The sequence below is a fragment of the Elaeis guineensis genome, chromosome 6 (assembly GCF_000442705.2).
Source record: "Elaeis guineensis isolate ETL-2024a chromosome 6, EG11, whole genome shotgun sequence".
Taxonomy (NCBI): Eukaryota; Viridiplantae; Streptophyta; class Magnoliopsida; order Arecales; family Arecaceae; genus Elaeis; species Elaeis guineensis.
Window position 1 is genome coordinate 125031975 of NC_025998.2, and position 24933 is coordinate 125056907.

Consider the following 24933-nt stretch of genomic DNA (forward strand, 5'->3'; position numbering starts at 1 on the left):
GAGAGGGTCTTGAAGGAGTTTAGTGAAAACACAAACAAGTAGTTACGATTTTACCTTTTTTTTTTATTAATTATATTAAATTTTTTAATTGTTAAGGTAAATCATTTCTATAATTTTATTTCTTTTCTCTTCCTCCTTATTATACTTTGGAAGTCAAGTCTAGTCTCCCTCCATTTGTATCATTTTAATATTTATTAATAAACTAACAGGGGTCTATATGAAACCCTCCACCTAACAAGATGGCTTTATATTTAAATCTCTAGTTTCTAATTTTTTTTAATTTATTTATGCATACTATTTAAAAAAATTAAAAAAATCTTCAACGAGTCGTATCTTGGCACGGCCCATTTCAAGGAGGCTGGGCTGGCACGCGGACAGCACCATGCCTGACCCATAGGTAGTGCCGGCCCAGGCCCTTATGAGTGTGCCGGGCCTAGGTCATGGGCCAGAAAATCTCAGCCTAGCTCGGCTCCCCTCTTATGAGTCGTGCCAGGCATAGCATGGCACTGTAGTCAATGAACCGTGCCTGACATGGTCCATCTCATGTCGGGCTCACAGCCCGATCTGTTGCCTATCTTTAATTGGTTTTCTCATTTTGTAACTCTCAGTGAGAGTCCCAACCATCATGCCTCCGGTGGATTTGCATTTGATTTAAGCTCAGATAAATTTGACTTAATACAAATTAATTTAAGCTGATAAAATAGGTAATAAATAATATTATAATATATTTTTTTATTTAATTATATTCTAATAATATTAAATTATAAAATTATATATGTGTGCCATCAAGTCCATGAATGTTTAAAGCATCAATTCAATAGAAATATTTTATCTTGTTATTTTGTTTTAAAATTCGTATTCAACCTGACCTAGTTTGAGTAATATAACCAAATCTAGCCCGTCTCAGGCTATTTCAATCCAAATTCAGCTTAAAATAGGGTTGGATTGAAAATAAATTCAATTCTTATCAAATAAATAAATAAATAAATTCAATCAAGACGAGGGTTGGATTTGAATTGAGAGACATGGATACTAGATTGGATTAATCCGAATTCAAACCTCGAGTGCAGTCCCAGAAGTAGCCTTCTGAGTCTCCGGCGTCTTCTAAACCCCTCTCACTCTCGGTTGCTTGGAGCTTGGTGCAGGGAGGCATCCAGCGCGCGACTGCGGAGGAGAGAAGAGATACCGGAAGATGACGGTTTTCCACTTCTTCAACTGCGCCATCCTCACCTTCGGCCCTCACGCCGTCTACTACTCCGCCACTCCCCTGTAAGCTCCAAATCCGCCATCCTCTTCGCCGATTTCTCTTTTCCAAGAACCCCCCCCCCCCCCCCCCCAATTTGCACACCCGACCGATTGGTGTCGTACCTTTTTGCGCCAAATCCGTCCAATAACGATCGGAATTGGTATCGTTTAGATCTCGATTCGACGTCCCAAAAAACCCTAGGTCTGTGGATATATGACTGTGCTAATATCTTTTGGAAAATGTGATATAATTGGAACTAGTCGTGATTTGAGAGATGATGCTAGCCTCTCTCACCATGTTTTTTTTTTTTTTTTTTTTTTTTTTTTTTTTGAGAGTGATGATAAAATTAAATTGCATGTTGAGATATATTCGTCGTTCTTGTGCAGTTGAAATTTGATGTTAGTGCTGTTCATTTTGCATTTGTTTTTCTTGAATTTGGTCAGCTTGTGTCGGCGTATATTGTGGATTAACACCCATATTTACTCTCTTGGAAATTTTGATTTTATGCTCTACCCATCTATTTTGGGATTGGGTACCCACCTTGTCTGATGGAGAAATTGGGCGTGGTGGAATGAAAGAAACAAATGGCTGCCTTATACACGTGGCAGACGTATGCCAAGAGAGGGTGTACGATTAGAGATATTGGGTCTCTTGAAGGGATAAATCTTGCAGTGGAAAGAAAGGATTGTTAATTATTGAAGCATCATTGGTTGGAAATGTTGGGGTGTTTGAGATAATGCGGGGCATTTAAGGTGAGGCTATGATGATATTCATTTTTATTTAATGACTCAAGGGTTGAAATGCCATAAGAACCGAACAATACAATCGGTGCCTAACGATTCTGGCAGAAAACAGCAATCGATACAAGCATCAGGATGCCTAAATGATGCATGACAGGGGCAGGGCCACACAAGAGAAGGAGGAGGCAGCGGGGTGGCACTGGAGAAGGAGGCGGAGGAGGGGCAACAACCTTCAATGCAGTAGTTTGTGGTATGAAGGACAATGTGTGGGCCATTCTATAATTGGCTCCCACATCCGAGGCGAGCTGGGGAAGGTGATGCAGAGGGGGAATTAGGATTTCTCCAATCCTCCGCTTCCAACCCAGTGCTAAACCGCATACATGTGGTCTATTAGGGGCTTTTGGGTCCATTTTACTCATCGCAGTACATGGAAAACCCATGCAAGATGTTACCCCTTTTCAAGCATTGGAAGGGGATGGTATGTGGAGTGTACCTTTTTGTGGAAAAACCAGAATGACCCTGTACCATAGGATTTGAATCCTTGGTGTGGTTCCTGAAAAGTTAGATCTGAAATTTCATGGTTTGTAGTACAGATATTAAGATGCTTTTATGCAAAGTGTCTCGTTGACAAGAGAATGTAAGTAAACATGGTTGTGAAGAAATGAAAAAGGGAAGCTAGGACCCTTTTTTCGGGGTTCAGAGGGGTGTAAGGATTCTGCAATATAAAGGTGTTTCTTGCAATTGACTTTTAAAATTTTTTAGGTGATTTTTATTTTTTATATGTATTTGAACTTTTTAGTTTGATACCTCAGTGCTTTGAAGTCATAAATGATGAAAGTATATAAAAAAAGGAGAAAAATGAAGTGAATTACTATGACACACAAGGGAAAAATGAAGAAGGTCTAGGGCTGTCAAAGGGGGAAGGCATGAAGTAATTATAATGCAATAAATAACAAGCTCAAACCTAGGACATGGATGCAAGGGATAAGGTACCATTATTAGTATCTTACTGACAAAATACGGATGGGTTGGCATGATATCTTATCGAATCTAGACACTGTATGCCCCTTAGTTTCGGTACAGTAAAAATGAGGTGATATACCATGTCTCTATTGGTATTGGTGTTGGAAGATATTGATATAGTCAAGGTTTTACATCTCAGCAGGATAGGTGGTGTCTCGATCGTCCCATCTTATTCCTATGAGAAAATAGGACCAGTTTGGATTTGCGACTCCAAAACCCATCCATGTGGGGGAGACAAGAAGAAAAAAGAAAGAAGGAAAGGAAGGAAAGATGAAGAAAAAGAAAGAATAAAAAAGAAAGAAAGGGAGAAGACAAGGAGAGAAAAAGAAAAGGAAACAAAGAAAGGTGGAGGAAAAGAAAGAAAAGAAGAAAGAAAGGAAAAAAAAGAAAAAAAAAGAAAGAAAGGAAAGAAGAAGGGGAGAAAGATGGAGGATATTTATCGGGATATATGATTAGGATTGCTGTCGGGATGAGACGGTGTAGTGGGACATCCCGTTTCATAGAGAAATCAGGATCTTTTTGTCCCACGGGATTTAATACCTTGAATATACTACATTATATAGTAGGTATGTATTAGTAATTGCCCGTGCTTAATTTCCATGGATGCTTGTTGGCCACTCAATCTTATTGGAAACATGCCCAAGTGCACTAAAGTGCTGAATTACATGAATCATGATTAGCTTAGTATGGACTAATCTTAGTGATGTTTGATGGTTCCATATCTATATACTCTTATCTCTGATTTTCAAGTATTAATTTGTACTTATTATTGCTTATACATCTATCCAATAAAGAAAATTATATTGTTTGCGAAGATGCATGATAATTATGTGTACATGCATGATGGCATGGTTGAAGTTCGACATCAAAATAGCGAGCTCATAATATAATCAACTTTTCTTATAATATAATCAACTTATGCACTTTTTGGTAATTTGAAATTTTGAGCCTTATAGATACTAGTCAAATTACTTTTTGGCAACGTTCATGCTATGCTATTGATCAGCAGAACTTATGCCAATACCTTATTATGATAAATTGTAGTTCTTTTTTCTTCATCCTTATCCTATGGATGCATTAGATAATTATGCTTATTCAAACATCAAATTTATCTTGGTAGGTTCTTCATTGATTGAGGTTTTGCCAGTGTCAAGATTTTGGAAAGTAATAGATAACCAGTTGTATCTCTAATGTTTCTGAAGTCTGGTTTATAATAGATAAATTTTAATTATGTGTGTCTTAATGCAGATCAGAATATGATACTATTGGAACTTCTGTCAAAGCGGCTGCTGTTTATCTTGGAACAGCATTAGTGAAGGTTTGTAATCTATTTGCTGTTAATATCCTTGTAAATATATGAAAGGAGGAGAAGTTTGTCCCAGAATACCTATAAATGTAGTGATCTAGTGATATTATTTTTGATGACTGCTTAATTCTTCCAAGCATATCCAGATTTATTCAGAATATGTATATTTCATCAACTTCATCTCTCCAGATCAACATTTTGCTTCTTCCATTGTTAGAGAAAAATAGTTAAAGTTCTGATTTGAGTCACTTGGTGGGTGAACAACCATGGGATTTGTAATTTCTCTTAATATGAGCCATGTGTTAACCTGTAAAAAAGCCAGATTTATTTTTTACTTGAAAATGTGCAAAGGACCTCTTCTCAAAGTTCAAGAAAGCCCCTAAAATCTATGAGAAATGTTGCAATTAACATATTGTTGAATAAATATGAAGATGTTAAAATCAGGCAATGGGAAAATTTGTATTAAGTCATTGAAAAGTTATTTTATAGTTTTCCGATCTTATCATGTTCTAGCTATTGTCTATAACTTATCTTGGATAAATGGAATTATTAGTTACCATAGGTGTTCATGTATTCATTTTTATAGTCTCATCTTGTTTGTTCATCTGATGTTCATGCAGTGAAATTATTTTGTTTTGAATTTTGTTGAGCCACTCAAGAACTAATGACCTATCACTTATTTTCTCTAATGGTTACAATTCTTGATCTGGTTCAGTAGAAGGTTGCTTGTTACTTATAATATCGTTTATTCTGTAATTGCAGCTTGTTTGCCTGGCAACCTTTCTCAATGTATCTGAGAATGACAGTTTTGATCCATATCAGGTAGTTTTGGCATGTTCAGGAAAATGTCTTCATTTGGTTTCATAGTGCTTGAACTTTTGATATGTATTTTTCCTGCAAAAATCCTGAATTATTTTTCATTTTCCAGGAACTGCTGAAAGTATTGATCAATTTTATAGATGTTGCTGGACTTTATTTTGCGTTGACACAGTTGACTCACAGAAACATCTCTCAAACTCATAAATTTCAAGCTGTTGGACTTGGTGGGTTGAACATCCCTGCAACAATTTACTTTTGCTTTCTGATAGCCATAAATTCCAAGTTGTTATGCCCAATGCCTATTTTATCATGAATGCACTTTTTGTTATTCCCAATGCCTGCCATGTTTACTTATTTTTAGTGAACTTGCAAGACTCAACCGTTCTTAATGGCGTTTGTTATTAACATTTTGTGTCAATTTTCATGTATGTACTTGTATTTGAGTTGATAAACAAGCTGATGAGCTTTTCAATCTTACTGCCTCTGAGCAGGGATTCCATCACAGCCTTTATTAATGATACCACTTCTCAGTACAGGTTGGGCTTTTGCGGATTCTGTTTTGCACCGGCTGGTGCCTCTTTGGGTTGGAGCTAGAGGCTTGGAGTTTACATGGGAATACATATATCAAGGTCTTGAAGCAAATGCAAATCTGGTTTGATTTCCTATTCCTTCTTATCGATAGTTAACACAATCAATTAGCACATGTAGCTTATGACCACAATATTGCTTCATCTCCAGCAATAGTGTATTGATATAAAAAATCTGGTAGCTAATCGGTCAAATAAGACTGTTTATTCTATTTTATAAATAACTTACAGATAAAAACAAGTTGAATTATATACAAAGAGGATGTACTTTTTTAAAAACAAACTTTCTTTATTTAGTGTATTCATTCTATACATTTAGAAGATTATATTGTTGGTTCATTTTATTGAATCTCTTTACCTGATAAACTTTTTTGTTGGCTGATTTCAGGTATTAAATTTGTCCCTTGCTGCGCTAGGATCCTTGATGTGGCTAAGGAAGAACAAACCCAGGACTTTGATTCCAATAATATATGCATGTGCTGGGGTTCTTGCAACAATGCCATCTATCACTAGGTTTTTATCTCTCCTCACGTTCATGTTGTTGAAGCATGAACGTAGTTTTGGAATGAAGCAATGTTGATCAAATTATTGTGTGAATAATAACTAGATATTTTCAAATTATTTTACCTTGGGGCTTGCCATGTTTGCTTACTCTAATAGTTTAATATCTTAAAAAATTCGCTTAATGATACTCCAAAATGTTCGCCAGTTATTACTAGTTTGTAATTTTCGAATGCCAGTAATATTATTCTGTACAAATATGTGACAAATGAAATTTGCTCGCCTTTGTGCTTGGTTCATGAAAAGCATTATGTGCCACTAACATTAACAATGTGGAAGGCATAGTCCTCACCAATTGATTACCCTCTAAGATCGAAATCATGGACCATTTATAAGCTCAGTATACTGTTCACAAGAAGCGGCTAGGTGGTTTGCCTTTTCTTTGTCTTTGGACTATTAGGTTTGGACAATGATACCTAGAACCTTGCCTGCGCTTAAACTTGACTAGAGATTAAGTTTGCACTTAAAATTTGGTTTAGTTACCTTTCCTTTGTGCTTTGGGCTGCTTTCAGTCATAGTTTTTTGGCTTAAAGCATTCTTCATTGATTATGCTACCTTGGTGCAGACCAAGTGTGCTATTTTTTCCAGCAAGCATAATTTGGATCTTGAAATATATATATATTTATATATCGAATCATTTTTTTTCATGTAATAGATGTAAAAGACATAAAAGTAGAACAATAGATGTCAGGTTGACCATTTCGAAAGTATGAACGAATCTCAATTCCATATTCATCAAAGAACCTAGGAAAGAAGGTGAAGACCTGAGGTAACATAAGTGGAAATTGTGAGAAAGCATAGAAAAGCTTGCAATAATACCAGAGGTGGCGCCTGGTAGAATTATGGGCGAACAAGGGTTAGTAAAGTTTGGACAAAGCTTAGTGGTTAATTTTATGTAAATAAAAAGGAAGAAATATGGATATATTGGCCTATCCACATCAACCGTTGTGCATAATCTATATAAGTATTTAGTATATTAATATGTACATGCTAATTGTTAAACTTATAAGTTCCCAAAATGACCATAACAATTTCTAAGTTGAAGGAAATTATGGTGTGTGAGCTCTCGAGTCAAAGTGTTAGAAATCCTAAGATATTTGCCTTGAAGAAAGAAGTAGGTAAATTAGTGCATAGGTAAAATAATGTAGGCGCAATAGAAGTCCGGATGCTGAAAAAGTATTGCAAATATGACAATGCAAAGTTGGACATGTGGGAAAATAATGTACAGATATGAATATCTAGAGAAAGCTTAGGGCTTACAGTTGAAAATTCTGAAATACTAGGATGAATGATTGAGATAAGATGGTCAGATGTCACGACATAAGAAGACCTTGCTATTGGAATGGTATGGTGCTCTCTAAGAAAATTTCAGTAGTACCTGTGAGAGTGGACTTTAACCCCAAATTGATTGGACAAGGCTTATTGCTTATGGTTCTTAGGATTATGAATGTGATTCAGAATCTGCCTTTGTGTGCTTGTTACCATAGCTGCTGTGCATCAGTATGTATTTTTTTTGATGATTATTATTGTGTATCGTGATCATTTTTTTTTGAACCCTGTAAGAACTCCTGTTTCTTGTTGACCCTTGTGATATGCAAGCATTTGGTAGATTCACTGGCGTGATCCACCATTGCTGAAGTTTTGGTAATGGATTTGGTGATGTACTAGATTGGCAAGAGGTCCTCCTTCTTATGTCATAATTATGACATCTCCTAGTTGGACTGCTTAAAAGTCTTCCTCACAGATGTCTTGTTCCAGATAACTTCCAATTTTTGCTGTTACATTTTCCTTTTCACTGTGATATCACATACTGCAATCAACTTTTAGTCAAGTCATCTTTTTTTTTTTTTTTTTCTAACGAGACTCTCAAAGCTTCCATGTGCATCATAATGTGGTTATCTGCCACATATATACATGTTTATATCTGCTTAGGGGCTGCTTATTTATCTACAATTCAATTGCATGCATTTAAATGCTGGTTGTAATTGAAAATGCGGCAATTAGAATTGCAATTACTAAAATTATTTCTGTTTGATTATTTGTAATTGAAAACTGCAAATGCAATTACGGTGGTTTGGTTGTGTGATGTTGAAAGAGAGATATGGTAACTCTGTAAATGATCTGATAAAGTTACCCCATTGGAAATAGTGAATTGTTTACGTTTACTATTATAGTATAATAATTATCATTTTAATTTCTAGAATTAAATAAAAATTAATAATATTATTGAATCATTATTAGATTATTAAAGGATATTTACTATAGCATTTATATCACTATGAAATAATTTGATAATATAATGATTAGATATATTATTATTATCATAAATATATTCATATTATGTATTTACTCATAATAATTATGTAACAAAAATTATTATATAATTATGATTATTATTATTTTATTGATAGGTTATAATAGAAATCATTATGATATAATAATAATTAAATAAGTATCTCATGGTCATCATCATAATAGTTATGTTATTAGCATTATAAGAATATTGTTATGGTATATAATATTATTACTTTAATTTGATGTGATAATAATTATGTTCATTGTCATAATAAATTTATACTTATAATATTATTAAAATAATTAATATATAATTAATATGTTAAATGATGTAATATCAAATTTCATTGGTTGGATAGTGGTGACAAGACTTTAGAGGGCTGCATCCAATTACAACAAATCTTGTAATTGGAACTGCAGCTCCAATTCAAGACTTGGGGCCCCTTTTATAGTTGAGGTGCAGCCTGCAAATGCAAATCTGGCATCCAAACGGTTGTTTGGGGCACCTGCAATTCAATTGCAGTATTTGCAGCTTAAAACCGGTCTAATTGCAATCAAACAGACAAAACCCTTAGAGATGGATAATTCTGTGGTAGTGTTAATAAAGTTTCCAAATCTATTACCTATATCCATGTCACCATATGAGATCAAGTTGATATTGACCATTTCACGAGGAGTAAAACTCCTGATTCACAACAGTAATTGAAATGCTTTCTTTGCAATTAAAGTTGGCAGTTGGATGTGTGGGCCATGGCGTCAATTAACTCCTAGTTTCATAATTTGTGGTTATACTGCTGTTTCCTCCTCCTCCTCCTCCTCGTCCTTCTTCTTATTCTACTTCTTCTCTATAATGGAATGTAACTTCTCAATAGAAGGCTGGTTAATATACTTCTTGTTTCTGCTTCATTATGCGTCATGATTTGCGCTAATGCATGTGCATTCAACAGTACCACATAATTTTGTTCAGGCTGCATGCTACATGACGTGCTATAGAATTTTCACTTTTGAAATTTCTTGTTATATAGTATGTAAAGTTCTTATGATTGCACCTGACTTTGTGAGCAACATGATTTCTGTCCATTTCAGTTGGCATATATGCTTGCCAGCATGCTTGTGAATATATTAAAAAAGTCTGTGGATCTTGCAGCTATTTGAGAAGAGCTTTGGGATGGCAGACTTCAAAGTTGGTGGGCTTTGAATTATTCTCCTCTTTGATGATGGCCTTCATCAGTTGGCAGCTTTTTTGTGCTTGTCAGAGGCCAGCCTAGCAAATGGAGATTGTCACCAGTTCAGCTATTTGGTCAAGGGAAAGGTTATCCACGACCTTTGATTCTATTTACCCAAAACCAAAGCCAAAGAAACTTCAGTTGTCATGCTTGCAGCAACTTGGCCTGCTCTCTGATTTCAGCATATGATTTTGAGATTAATTTAACTTCTCTGCTCCAGCTGAGTACAGCGTGGAGCAAGCTCAGCGTCTTGTACTTTTAGAACTCTTGCACCGTAATTCAAGTCACTTTTGATTATAAGTTTTTACCTATGCTGACCGAGTGAAGTAAAATTATCAGGTATTATCGCAGCTATGTTGTAATCATTTACTGCGCCTCCCGTTGTGAAGGTTCTTTAAATTTTGTGGTTCTATGCCTATTTTTCCCTCATCAATGAGAACCTATCCGTTTGGGTTCTGCTTATTTATTATATTGATGGAATCTCATTGCCCCATAGTTTGAAATACTATTTTTATGATGCCTCACCATGAAATCCTTGTTGAAATTTGATCAGCATCTTAAATGATGCCCTCAAGTAGTCCAATTTGGTTTAGAGAGTTATATGATACAGTGAAGGTTTGTTGAATAGTTTTGTTTCTTTTTGTGTTTCTGGTAGGCTAAGTTTTGTTTCTTTTTATAAGGCAAAGGAATCATGTAGTGTAATAACGTCAACTACTGAATTATGTGTTATTCAATGTCACACTCAAGTCTCTGGAGACGGGAAAAAGAAATGGATGGACAAAGGCTGTACGCTGAATAGGCTGCTGTGAGGTCATAATACCATCGAGCCTGCCACCATCATCTGTGATTAGCTTTAAAAATCATTACTTGCTATTGAACTTAACCAGCATCAAAAAGATGATCAAACGGAAGTGGCATTAAGTGGGCAAATTAGTCACGAAACGAGCTTATTAATTTCATGTCTTTTAATGGATGAATATCTTGTAACAGTGTAACCTGTCATAAAAATTGCAAAAGAAAGTCTGGGGCATCATTAACATTTTTTTTTTTTTTTTGATGATGGCATCGTTAACATGGTACTCTGAAACAGTTTCGTTGTGTTGAAAACATAGAATTGAAACATTCCATTGATTAATGTAAACTGCTTTTAATCAAATCTCAAACTTTCAACCAATGTTCATTAGTGGTTATGACCGAATTTATAATTCAACCCCAAACATGTAAAGGAAAATAGGAAGGACCATATTACGTCGAAAGAAGCTAAGTTGCAATCCTTCTACTCAGCTTCCTCTAGAGCTGCTTCCACTCGAAGAAGGACGAAGCCGACGGCCACCCCAATCAACACAAGGCCATTCATGATTGCAGCAATCTTAAAAATCTCAGCTGCCTCATTGCAGGTGGAAGAGAGAGCTCCACCTTTGCCCTTCTTTCCCCGGGATGAGGACTTGAGAGAGCTCACTACCATGGCGAAGGACTGGGCAGTGCAAGCCGGAAGGCCGAGGTTGGATACTTTGTTGTGAGCTTTGAGGCCTCCAAAGGAATTCAGTCCTTCAATGTACACCACACTGGGCTTCTTTCTCATTGAGGAGCTCAGGTAGTTGGAGCATGAGACAGCAGCTGCCGGGAGTGTTGCTGGAGAGAGAGCTGCCATACCTGAGAGAGCCCGCAATCTGCAGCATAAACTATGTTAATAGTTCTGAGAGTGTAAAACAATTTGATTCTACCATTAAGTAGGGGAGGACAGAATTATAAGTAGGACTTCAACAAGGAGAGAAGGATGGTTGATTACCTGTTCTGTGTTTATGGCTGAGGCTAAAAGAATGAAGAGAAGGTGAGGAGGAGGAAGAGAGAGTCTGTTATGATAAACGGAGGGGGGGTTTTGGATAAGGTGATAGGAAGAATGTTTGGCTGCCAAAGAGACTACCTCCTTTATTTAGAGAAGATGCTGGCCAGGAAAATTGGAGGTCTAAAATCATAGGCACTCAATGAGACAACTCAGAGGTTGGGTCTGCCTCTTTTTTCCCTCTGGGGAGAGAAATTTCAGAACAATTTTGTAATCAGTGATGGTATAATAAATTCCTGGATAAGATGGGTGAAGATAGGATAAGTTTTTTTTGGATAAATTAATTTTATCTCTTAGTTATATTGTGTTGTCTTGGATTGAAGGACAAAATTACCTCACCATTTCTATGTACTTCTTGTGGTATTTTCATCATTTCAATAATAAAAGACCGTTTGGATATTCCTATAAGATTAGATTGAAAATCCTGTAAGAATCAAGCTTGTCGGCTTATTTATTGTATTTTTTAAAAGCCTGTCCAAATCCCACCCATGTCTTAATCTTTGAGTTGCATGAAAGGAAAAAACCCATAGAGATTGGTTTCCTTCTCATAGGATTTGAACTAGATGGTATTTGGTCGATTCATACTTAAATGGACGGTAAAATCCATGAAGTTTATAAAATTTTTAGCTTAATTCTATAGGAATAACCAAACATGCTTTAAAAATAGAATAAAAAATAAAAATAGTTTCGATTTCAAAATATCTGATGTATTGTTGATTATGATTTTCTTTGGTTTACCAAAAATCTGGAATCAATAATTTTAGGCTATTTCTTGACATGTTTTACATTTATTTAAGGGCTTAATTACTAAAATGGTCCCTGAGGTTTGGAGGCAAAATTATTTTAATCCCTAACTTTAAAAAAGTTATAATAGAATCCTTGACTTAAGGGATGTAATCTATTTTGGTCTTTACCATTAGTGTTCCGTTGCCAATCAAACAGGACTGCACATGTAGTGTTTTTTTTTGTATGATGTGGCAACTAAATGGCATTTATAGGTTGAAGATGTGGCAGAGAGAGTGAGTTGGAAGGAAATATGCCATATCAGCATATGATTAGAGGGAAGTCTAAATGATTTGGAGATTTTAGAGTTCATCCATTCGTCGATCAAAATTGAGAATAAAAGGTAAAGAAGTTCAGATCCTTGAATCCTCATCCCAACTCTTATTCCATTCCTCCATTCACATACCACTTGAACCTTAGATTTGTCTTTATTAATCAAGGAGCTAGAAAGGAAGAACATAGTAGATTGCCTCACAAATAGTTGAAGTGTCGCAGTGAAGTAAACAAAGAGATGGTTGAGGAAAAAGATATTATGTTGCACAATATCACATCTACATTGTCGAGTCGTCAATATAGTAAGAGTAGTCCCCGCATTCTCTCTACATTATAATTTTTTTATATTTTTTATTTTCGTTGTTACTGTGTTTCTTATAGTTGACTACTATTTTTCTACCGAGTGTCTCTTAATTGATCCATGATTTTTGGGTCGTGTATCAGTTGTGAATGTCACATTATATCTATTGAGAATAGGTACTTTATTTTTTATTTTTATTTACTATATTCTTATTATATTCGTGCATGGGGATATGTTTGTTTGTGAAGGCAGCATGGGGTCTCGGCAGAAGAGTTGTTGCTAGTTTTTGTTTCAAAAAGAGTAGACAAGTAAAGCAGCTTTCAAGATAAAAAAATCCTAAATGAGCTACTGTTATCCATACTTTAAAGCCTTTCATGAAGTCTCTTTTACAAAGTCCAAGATAAATTATGATTTTATCTTATGTTTTGCAATCACTAGCTGCTTAATTGCTATCCTATTTCAATATTTACTCTATTGGTTGTGATTAGACTATATTGAGCTCACTTACATTGTTTTTATATATTTTTAAAATTGGTTTGCTTTTATTGTAATACATTTATCATGGTTTTTTTTGTTTTGTTTGTTGTAGATGATCCTGAACATTTCACTATTATTTTACATCACAGTGGTCATTTTGTTCAACTACCAAATAAATCATATGTTAATGGAAAGGTTGTCTATTATGACTATTATAATGTAGACATAATGTTTGTGCTTGAAATTGATGACATGTTAGAGAAATTAGGATAAAGTAGATTTCTGAGTATGAATTATTTTTGGAGAGAACCAACAGAAACTTTGAACGACGGTTTAAGATCTCTTAAATGTGATCAAGATATCATAGAAATGATAAAGCATATCCCTGCATGCAAGGAGATTGAAGTATATGTTGAACACATATCTAGGGATATTCCTATGAAGAATGTAAATGATATTCCTATGAAAAATGTAAATGATATTCCAATTGATATTGACATAGAGGGTGAAGATGGGGATGATAGAGAGCAAAAGGATTCAGGCATTGATGAAGTAGTGCAATTGGACTTAAGGATGGATGATGGAATGCCAAAGGATTCAAGCATTGATAGAGTGCCAAAGGATTCAAGCATTGATAATGGTGAATCTAATTTGATGATAGTGATTATAGTTACACAGGTGATGATTTAGAATTCGAAGAAAATATGGACTAAGGGATTAAGAGAGAGAAGGGGAAGTAAAAAGAGAAAGCCAAAGAGCCCAATCTATTTGTATTTGAAAGCAATGTAGTTGATAATGATGATAGAAATGATACTTCATATGAGGATTCAAAAGATCTGTATAGTTTTGGTACTTCAAGTGATGATGATGGCACTGGTAGATAGACGTATTCTGAGTTTAGCGATAGTGATATGAGTGATCCAAAATTTATGGTTGGGATGAAATTCAGCGATACAGAACAGATCAAGGCAACAATTAATGAATATGCTTTGAAGAACATGTACAACATTAGGTTTATTAAAAATGACCAAAGCAGAATTTATATGAAGTGCAAAGAAGGATGCCCATGGTCAATTTTTGTACGCAACACTCTAAAAAACCCCACATATCAAGTAAAAAGTTATATTAATGGGCACAACTGTAGTAAATTCCACCCAACAAAAGAATGAGTTCAAAGATTCTTGCACACAAGTACTTGAATAGATTTACGTCAGATCTCAAGTGGTCTCTAAGTTCATTTGAAGATGCTGTTAAGGAAGATTATAACATTTTAGTACCTAGAAGTAAGCTTTGGAGGGCTAAAAGTCAAGCACTAGACTTACTAGAGGGTGATTATAAGGAGCAATATAAAAGGCTTGGTGATTATGCAGCTGAGCTCAGAAGGACAAATTTTGGGACCACCACTATTACTAAGCTAGATATGCTAACTTTTAAAAGATTCTACATTTGTCTTGATACTTGTAAAAAAGGCTTTATTGCTGGTTGCAGATCCCTGATTGGTATTGATGGTTATTTCCTCAAGGGTAGATATGGGGATCAGTTATTATCTGCTGTGGGGATGGATGCAAATGATTGCATGTACCCCATTGCATATGCTATTGTTGAAACTGAGAACAGAGATTCCTGGGCATGATTTTTACAGCTGTTAGGAGAAGATTGGAGGATGAAGAATCAATATCTTTGGACTTAGATATCTGATTAACAGAAGGTACAAGTTATGTTCTTTATTTTTTTTATTTATTATTAACTATGGTTACTTTCAATCTGATGTGCATATGCATCATATGCTAGGGATTGGTGCCAGCACTTGAAGAGCTTTTCTCACATGCTGAACATAGATTCTGTCAGATATCTATACTCCAACTTCAAGGTAAAGCATCCAGAAAAGGGGTTGAAGGATGCTTTGTGGAGTTGTGCCAGGCAACATATGTGGATGACTTTAAGGAGAAGATTGACAAGCTGAAGGAGCTATCTTAGGATGCTTATAAATGGCTTCAAGATAAGTCCCCTTACCATTAGTCGAGATCATATTTTAATACATTAACTAAGTATGATATGTTATTGAACAATCATTGTGAAGCTTTCAATAGGTTTATTTTAGATGCTAAGGAGAAGCCCATTTTAACAATACTTGAGGTTATAAGAAGCAAAATAATAAATAGGATCATGAATAAGAGGAATAAGATGATGAGATTTAAAGATGAAATTTGTCCCAAAATTCAAAAGAAGTTAGAAAAGAGCAAGGATCAGTCTGTCAGGTGTTGGCCTAGCTCTTCAGCTGGTCCAAAAGTTGGGATTAACCATCTTGATAACTTGGATGGTTTTGTAGTTGACTTGAGAGAGCACACTTGCACATGTAGAAAGTGGGACTTGATTGAAATTTCATCAGCACATGCTGTGGCAGTAATTTGGGATAATAGAAAAGAGCCTGAGGCTTATGTGCATGACTTTTTCAAAAAAAGATATTTACCTTAAAATATATGACCCAATCGTTAACCCAATTAATGGTTCTAAGCTATGGCCAAAATATGGTATGGAAGAAATACAACCTCCGAATGTTTCAAAGAGGATGCCAAGTAGGCCAAAGGTATCAAGGAGGAAGGAGGCAGATGAACCAAAAATCCAACCAAGCTCAAAAGAAGCTTCAAGTTATGTTGTGGACAATGTGGTGGAGAAGGATATAACACAAGGACATGTAGAAGAGGCACTGGTAGAAATTTAGAACCACCATCAGCTAGTCAACCAAGAGGCTTGAGAGAGTCTAATACAACTACAAAAATAAGTCATTTCTTAAGTACAATAATACAATATTTTTTAAGGAATAATGTTTGTACTAATAGATGGTTGTTTTTCTTGACTTAAAGGGCAAAAGGACTTGTGAAAGCAGCATTGCCCCACCATAATTTAGTCAGCCAAGTGGACCAACAAGAAGAAATACAGTTGTATAGTTTACTAATAAAGATGATCAAATACAATTTTGTATTTCTTAACTACATCCCATTTGTAAGTTCAATTGATACATTATATTTTTTGAAATGAAGGTTACAAAGAAGACTATCTATGGAGGGAGTCCATCATATCTTCAAGGGCTCTCATCAATAGTTACTGTTAGATGGATGCCTGATGTGAGCTTATCATCTCTGATGTGTCTTCTTACATGTTCCATATTTGTTAATTTAATTGTTACCATTTTTCATTTCAGGACTCTAGCCAATATCAAACCTCACAGCCAAATAGAGCTACACCATCTACCATATCTAATACAATGGCATCATATCCAACACCAACTCAATCTACATCAACTGTAACTGAATCCACAGCAACCCCAAGCATATAGCAAAGCTAGACGCAGCAACCCCAAGCTGAATCCACTGCAATACAATCTGGTAGAATCAAGTAATATTGCAGCACAGAAGGATATATCAAGTTGAGCATGTGGAGGGTGTTTTGTTTTTTAATTTGTATGAAAAATCCTTATTAGTAGCAATGTAATTATAGGCACATGTTATATATTATTGCCTTTTTGGTGTAATAGTTGGTATCAAACTACAAAGGTTGATACTATTACTTAAACCTTTTGTATACCTTTCTCTTTCACAGAAAATTAATCAAAGTGAAATATTTTGTGCTGTAAGTTTTCATTGTATCATATTTTTCAGAGGGATTGATTAGTAACCCTTAGAATTTGTTTTGCAATTTAAAAAAAAAATTAGTTACCAGATAGTTTTATGTATCTGCAATTGATTTTTTCTTAAGTTGCCTTACACAATTATAAGTCAAATAAATATATCAGCATCAGAATAATTGGGATGATATACTATACAGGTTTCATTAGTACCTCCCATATTTAACCTGCTGCTCAATGAAACATCACAGAAGAAAGATTGAACCAAAAGGAGCTATTTCAGAACAAAAAAGTAACAATTAATTATAGATTTTTTAGATTATTATAGGATTACTGTTGCAACTGTAAACAACATTATTTTAAAAAGTACACAAAGCATAACCTTGCAATCACAAACATTGCAATATAACCTACCCCAACTTAAACTGACAAACTATCACGGCCCCTGTCCATTTTTACTTTTAGCCAGGCAAATAGGAAGATAGGCCATAAAAAACACAAAAAAGCTAGTGCAAATCCCAAAAAATAGACAACATAGTTTGTAGCATTTTCTTCTTCTTCTTTCGGCTGTATTTTTTATCTCTATTCTTTTAATTTTTTGCAGTAGCCCTATAACAATCTATCTCTCACGAACACCAACTGGGGGATCATACCAAGTAAAATACCCACATGCATCGGGTTGCTAAAACAAAAAAAAAATGAAGATGTCAAATGCTTTATACATCAAATAAGAAAAAGTACATGATTCAATATCACCTAAAGAAAAAAAAAAAAAAAGCCAACCCACTCCATAGCTCTTGCATCCGAAAAATCTCCTTCCTGGATTGGCCTCTGTCTATAAAGTCTTTAGTGATGCATTTTGCCTACAAAAATAGATGGGGATGACAACAGATGGGGATGCACTATCCATTGAATCAAGATAACTCTTTTTTTCTTTTTTTTTCTCTCTCAATCCCATATTTTTTCCTCCGTAGCAGCTTTATTCTCTTTGAAAAATAGAGCTTCTTCCCTCATTTTTTGGCAAAAAATTTTGTTGCAAATTATGTCCTAAAATCAATCGTGTGATGATTGAATTTCTTATTGTATATGAGTTATTGATTATTGAATAAAAATTATTCTAATATTTTTCATCACAAAGTTACGTCTTCCTTGAACTCTTGTGTTATGATGAAGTTCTTAAAACTATGCTAGTATACGATAAAGAGAGGATTTATCATATGTTCTTAAACATGTTCGCGATCAAATGATATGTCATTACAGAATGATGACGTTTATCGAGTGAAAATCATTGTGTACCATATGGGTTAGTTATCCTCTTAACCAAAAAATGTGATGATACTGATATAGCATACAGGTGAGATGTAGGAGTACATCATCATTGAACAAGTGACTCACCTGCTGAGCGTTCTGCTGTCAAGAGCTATTCGCGAAACACATAAATATAAGTGTCCTTCAGACCTGAGATCACCATAGTGACTTGCAAGCAACTTACTGTACTTTGATATCAGACTATCTAGATTTCTAATGCAATGATAGAAGACTATTGGGTACAGTCAAGTACTTGCGAAGTCTGTGTGTGGATCAAGATAGGATTAACCCCTCTGGATTATTGAAGTTGATATATCACTGTATTTCAATTTAGTAAAGCCTTGACCAGAGTAATCCATGAGATGAATTTGAAAAATTGAAATATAATGTGGATGAAGCAATCTCGATTGACAGTTAACCTGAGACCATCTTGAAGGATTCAGGGTCAAAAGGATGAATTATGCCATAACCATGTATATAGATTCTGAAATATTCTTTTGCGATAATTCGACCTATCTGAAAGTCGAAAATCATTGCTAGATGGTATCTTGATTAGTACAGAAATTGGTTCTTGTGCTATCGATTTAGTGTTTGAACCTATGGAGTCACGCACACAAATCAGACAAAGTAGGAAGAAATTGGCCTATGTTTATATGTCTAATTTGAAAGTACTTAACTTGATTGAACATATAAGCTAACTTAATTGAGAATTAAGTTATGAGTCAAATGGGATTGAAGAGTTGACTATGTCTAGCTAGCACTACACATAAGGTTCAGGTTCGATCTTGAAGATGAATATTTTTTTATCTATGATCCATGGAGCATATGAAAGATTAAATTTAAGTACTGATTAATTTTAGATTAGATCTGAATTAATTAGACTTAATTGAATTCAAAAATTTAAGTTAGACTTGGTACAAAAGTCCTTAAGAGTTTGAGATTGACAGTCTTTCAAAATTATTTCAAACCAGCTTCGAATTGGATTCGAATTGGATCCGTTTTGATGAGATATGAGAATTTTTACTTGTACTGAGATTCTTCTCTCATGTGGGTTGACTAACACCTAAAATGATGCTAGTTTGGGGTGTCTCATATGGGTGAGAGAGTAGATGCAAATTGGTTGTCATATGTGATGACAATTCTATCTCATATAGGAATCCTTCTTTCATGAGTATTGGACTGATTCAAATTAGATTTAAATTAGAACTCCTATACTTATTGGGTCATGAGAATCATCTATAAATAGAGAGAGTCTCTATCTATGGATACATAGAAAAAAATCAGATTGAGAGAAGAGAAAAAAAAAAGAGGCGTGAAGAAAGAGAGAGGTCCCTTCTTCTCCTTGACCCTCTCCTCTTATGGCCACCCCTCTTCCCTTGGGTGTGGATCCATCTTGAGCATCCCACCTGCTGGTGTGAGGTGTCACACCAGCACATCTTCATCCTTGTTTGATTGGATTGCGAAAGCAATTGGATTGAAGTTCATCTTACTTTCCTACAACGTCTGACGTGCATGCGAAGTATAGGATCTGTACATCCAAACCTCCGCAAAGGTTTATATCAGATTATTTGAGATTTGATCTCTGATTCTACTGTTAATCAGGTAAAGATTTAATCCTTAATCATATAGATGAATAGAAAAATTTTCAGATGCAACCTGGGCCTTCCGAAGAGAAATAATTTTTCTTCCCTTCAACTGGTATTAGAGCAGGCCTGAAATATATGCATGCATAACTAAATTTTTTTGAGATTAATTATATAAAATATAATTAAAATTTTTTGTAAGATATTAAATTTAATTTAAATCTATTTATATAAATTTTTTTATCTGATTTTGATTGGATTAAAAGTGCCTAATCAATGGTTGATTGAGGTTGTTACAAGTTTGTTATAACAGAATTATACTGCTGCTAAATTTTTGATGGAATAACAATGTGAATTAAAATATATTTTTAATTTATTTTAATAAAATTTTAATATTATTATTTCTCTTATGAAGTGAAAAATATTTTAGATTTGAATTGAATCTATTTTGATGGATATTTAGATCTGAATCCTATCAGAATTCAGCACTATGCGAAAACAGATTTTATCAGAAATTTATTCCTTATGCAGTCATGTTTGCATCTAATTAATTTTCTATATGATATCAAATCTAAAATTGATATTTTATAATCAATATAAGATATGTTTCAGATCTGATATGATGTATATGATGCATCAAATCTAATTGGATTAGATGAAGAACATAATTGATAAGATCAATGATATATTCATGACATAAAATAGTTTTATTAATAATTGCATGTTGATGTAATTATGTATGAAATTATATTTTAGATCTTAGTAGCTTAGTACTTGGATTGATGAGATCACCAGACCGTCCAGTCATAGGAGATTGAAGAGATTAATTTTTTTTACCTATTCGATGGATTCTCTTATGACGTGTAGGGGTATCGTTGTGATCCGATTTCATGAAGAAGAAAAGTGAACAGATTTTTATGTATTATTTTGATCATAAATATGTTTAGATTAGATCCAAAGTGATTTATGATTCATTACAATAGGATAAAATTTAAATATAAAATTATTTTAGATCTGAATTACATGTTACATAAGATGTAAACAGTATATATCTAAAAGTTGTCATGATGCATGAGATGTATATATGAAGTTTCGATCATATCTATGTATGTTTAATTGTTAAACATAGTATGAAAATTTATTCTCATGTATTGAAACATATGGTATGCTTCACCTAAAATTCTTGTAGAATAGTTCTACAAACTGAAACACACGTTTCACACATTTAATTATGAATTAAATTTTGAATGATCTAGATTTGAGAATTGAAGACCATTAAGACATCACATAAAATGATGGACAAAGGGTTAGCATGAATCAGGTCCTTCTAATGGGTTAGACTTAGGGTTAGAAACACATATGGACCAAGTAGATAAATTGATTAAATCTAATCAAGTATTGAATTAGATCAGGTCAGTATTTCTCTAAGTCAATCTCAATAGTTGAAGTTTGATCAAGTCTATGTGTTTGACCCTAATAAATAGACCATGATCATGGCTCCATGGTTGAGTCTGAATTTTCTGGTGGACCAAATCGAAACTAATTAACCAGTTGGTGTCTAAGGTAAATTTGACAGATTTGATCAAGTGATTTTTAATTGAGAGCTATTCACTTAGATACATCTACGGTGAATTAAAGGTATATTCCTCCCACTGATTTCACTTATCTAACCAACATGGTAGATTATATTTTGATTAGGTCACTAGTCGATTCATGCAGACTCATACCATTAAGGTGAATCAGTATGACTGATTTAGGTGTCTTTAGACCAGCTTGTATCTAATCCTTTACATGACTTGGTGTAGTTAGTGGGATGATTTGTAGCTTGTAGGTTAACTTCTTCTCTTATTCTCATATCAATAAAATTAAATTTTTTAAATTATTAGGTTCATAAAGTAATAAAATTATGAGATAACTTGGTCATTGCCTCCCATTAAGATGCGTGATAATAAGTCCAATATTTCAAATAGGTATTGGAGGCGCCACACGTCTGGTGTCTATTACGTATTAGAATTATCATTCATTATATGACCATCATGATGTACCTTCAGATCAATCCTCAGGTTAATCGAGCCACACTCGGATCTGCATATCTGTTTGTTGGATGCACTTAGTGTGTCATGTTAATGGCTAAATCTAACCAAAATTTTCAGTGGAGGTGCCACACGCCTGTTGAAGAGATGTCTGGGGCAAAACTTATTGCTAGAAGTTGTTTGGAGAAATAATTAGTTATGAATCTACCCATGGATGTACTAGGATTGACCGAGCCATACTCGAGTCCGAATGCAGTCCGTGTGGATTCTAGTACCCGTTAGAGCATTAGTGTAATTTCTCGAATTGGAGGTAGAGGCTACCAATTCGTAAAAATAGTGGGAAGACCTTTAAACTAAAGTTTAAATCTTTGAGATTAAAAATAATTTATATACTAATAGGCTAATATTTTTTTTCAGTTATGGCCAACACATTATCCCTCCGTATGCTGTTGAATAGCGACAAGCTAACCGGACCTAACTTCGATAACTGGTATCGAAAGTTGAAGATCGTCTTGGAGCATAAGAGAATTTTATATATCTTTACAGATGAGGTACTTGAAGAATCTACAGTCAATGCTCCTCGTGTCGTGAGAGATACTTACATGAAGTGGCTCAATGACCGCACAACTGTGCGTTGCGTGATGAGAATAGCTATAAACGATGAATTTAGTCATAAGTTTGAGGATGTGCAGTCAGAGGAGATCATTCAAATATTGAATGAGTCTTTCGGCATCCCTAAGGATGCGGAGAGACATAAAACCTCCTGCGCAGTGTTCAATGCCCGAATGTGAGAGGAGACTTTAGTCACCGATCATGTATTGTACATGACTGAGCAGATTGAACGCTTAGCAAACTTAACTTTTCGTTGCATGAATTATTAGGCAAGGAAGCTAGCCTTAATTCGTTACCAAAATCCTACCTATCATTTCTCAATCATTATAGAATGACGAAGCCTGCAAAGAACTACTATGGTTTGCTAGAGTCACTGCAGACTTTTGAAAAGGATCACCGGCTCCAAAAGGAGCCAGTGAATTTTGTGGGAGGTTCATCTGTAAGACGTCGATCTTCTAAAAGAGAAAAAAAGAAAAAGATGCAGAAATCCCGTATAGCCGATCCCAAGTAGAGCAAAACATCAAAAGTTGACAAGAGCCAGACAGAGTGCTTCTTCTGCAAGAAACTGGATCATTGAAAAAAGAATTGTCCTACTTATATAGCTACCCTTGACCCAAATAGGCCTAAAAATAAAAGAAAAAAGCAATCGATTGCTTCAGAAGGTACTTATATGATAACTCTTTGTAATTTCTCTGTTTGTGATACTACTATCTGAGTATTGGATACCAAAAGTCCTATTAATATATGCAATTCATTGCAGGGACTGCAGGAAAGTAAGAAGTATCAAGAGGGCGAGCGGTTCCTTAACGTTGGAGATGGAAGTCTTGTTCCAGTTATGGCCTTGAAAACTTTGCAGCTTGTCTTCAAGTCCAATAGTGTCATCTTAGATGATTGTCATTATTGTCCCTCCTTTTTGATGAATGTCATCTTTGTAGGCCTTTTGGCCAAACTTGATTACAAGTTTATAATAGAAAATAATTTTTGTGATATCATTGTGAATGATACTATAATTATGTGTGGATAATTAAAATATGGTATATACATAATATCATAGTCTGTTAATGTAATGTACACACCCAGTAAACGTCCTAAGTTAGATAATATCAGTGAATCCTACCTTTGGCATTATAGGCTTGGTCATGTGAACAAGAATAAGATTGATAGGATAATCAAGGTACGTGTCTTTGAGATAGATGATTGTGAATCATTGCCTATCTGCGAGTCCTGTTTGCTTGGTAAGATGACTAAGTCATCTTTTAAGAAAAAAGATGAAAGAGCCAACGATATTTTAGGGTCTAATACATACTGATGTATATGGACCTATGAACATAAGTGTTAGAGGAGGATACTACTACTTTATTATATTTACAGATGATCTATCAAGATATGGGTATATCTATCTTATGAAGCATAAGTCAGAATCATTTGAAATGTTCAAACAATTTCATGCTGAAGTAGAAAAATAAACTGAAAAGAGTATTAAGATCCTTCGATCAGATCTAGGAGGTGAATATTTCACCAGTGAGTTTCTGACATATCTGAAAAAGAATGAGATTCTCTCACAGTGAACTCCTCCTAAAATTCCACAACATAATGGGGTGTCGGAGAGGAGGAATCGAACCTTGTTAGATATGGTCTGATCCATGATGAGCTTTGCGAGTCTGCCAATCTCCTTCTGAAGATATACTCTATAAACTGCCTGCTATATTTTGAATAAGATGCCCAGCAAGTCTATTGATAAAACTTCATATAAGATATGGACTGGACGTAAGTTGGTGCTCTCACACCTTAGGGTCTGGGGGTGTCCAGCTTATGTCAAGCGTTTAAAGATAAATAAGCTTGGATCGAAGTTCAACAGATGCTTGTTCGTAGGGTATCCAAAAAAAACTAAAGGGTGCTACTTCTACCTCGTTGCAGAATAAAATATGTTTGTCAGCAGCTGGACAGTCTTTTTGGAAAAGAAGTTCTTTGGAGAAGGAGCTAATACCTGTAAAATTGAACTTGATGAAGTTTATGAGGTAGAAGGACTGACACACACAGAATTAGATTTGATTGGTGAATCGAATCCAGAGCCAGTAGAGGCGCCATTGAGAAGATCCGATAGAGTACCGCATCAGCCAGACAGATACTATAATTTTCTGATTCGAGATGGTGACTCCATCAAACTTGATGAGAACGATGAGGATCCGATCACCTATGTGGAGGCCATGCAAAGGTTCGACTTTTAAAAATAGCTTAAGGCCATGAAGTCCGAGATGGAATCCATGGAGATCAATGGTGTATGGACACTAG

At 34.8% G+C, this 24933-nt stretch overlaps 2 protein-coding genes across 2 annotated transcripts; one reads left to right on the plus strand and one right to left on the minus strand.

Annotated features, from left to right (window-relative positions):
* The first annotated feature begins 1053 nt into the window (after positions 1–1053).
* On the plus strand, positions 1054–10114 carry LOC105060021 (uncharacterized). The gene is made up of 7 exons (XM_010943584.4): positions 1054–1269; positions 4258–4327; positions 5078–5137; positions 5244–5358; positions 5671–5786; positions 6110–6234; positions 9725–10114. Exons 1-7 carry the CDS (start codon positions 1193–1195, stop codon positions 9843–9845), a joined length of 684 nt encoding a protein of 227 aa, XP_010941886.1. The 5' UTR covers positions 1054–1192; the 3' UTR covers positions 9846–10114.
* An 834-nt stretch (positions 10115–10948) lies between these two features.
* LOC105060020 (uncharacterized) lies at positions 10949–11734 on the minus strand. The gene is made up of 2 exons (XM_019855702.3): positions 11593–11734; positions 10949–11473 (listed from the first exon to the last, which is right to left on the minus strand). Exon 2 carries the CDS (start codon positions 11452–11454, stop codon positions 11080–11082), a length of 375 nt encoding a protein of 124 aa, XP_019711261.1. The 5' UTR covers positions 11455–11473; positions 11593–11734; the 3' UTR covers positions 10949–11079.
* Positions 11735–24933: the final 13199 nt, after the last annotated feature.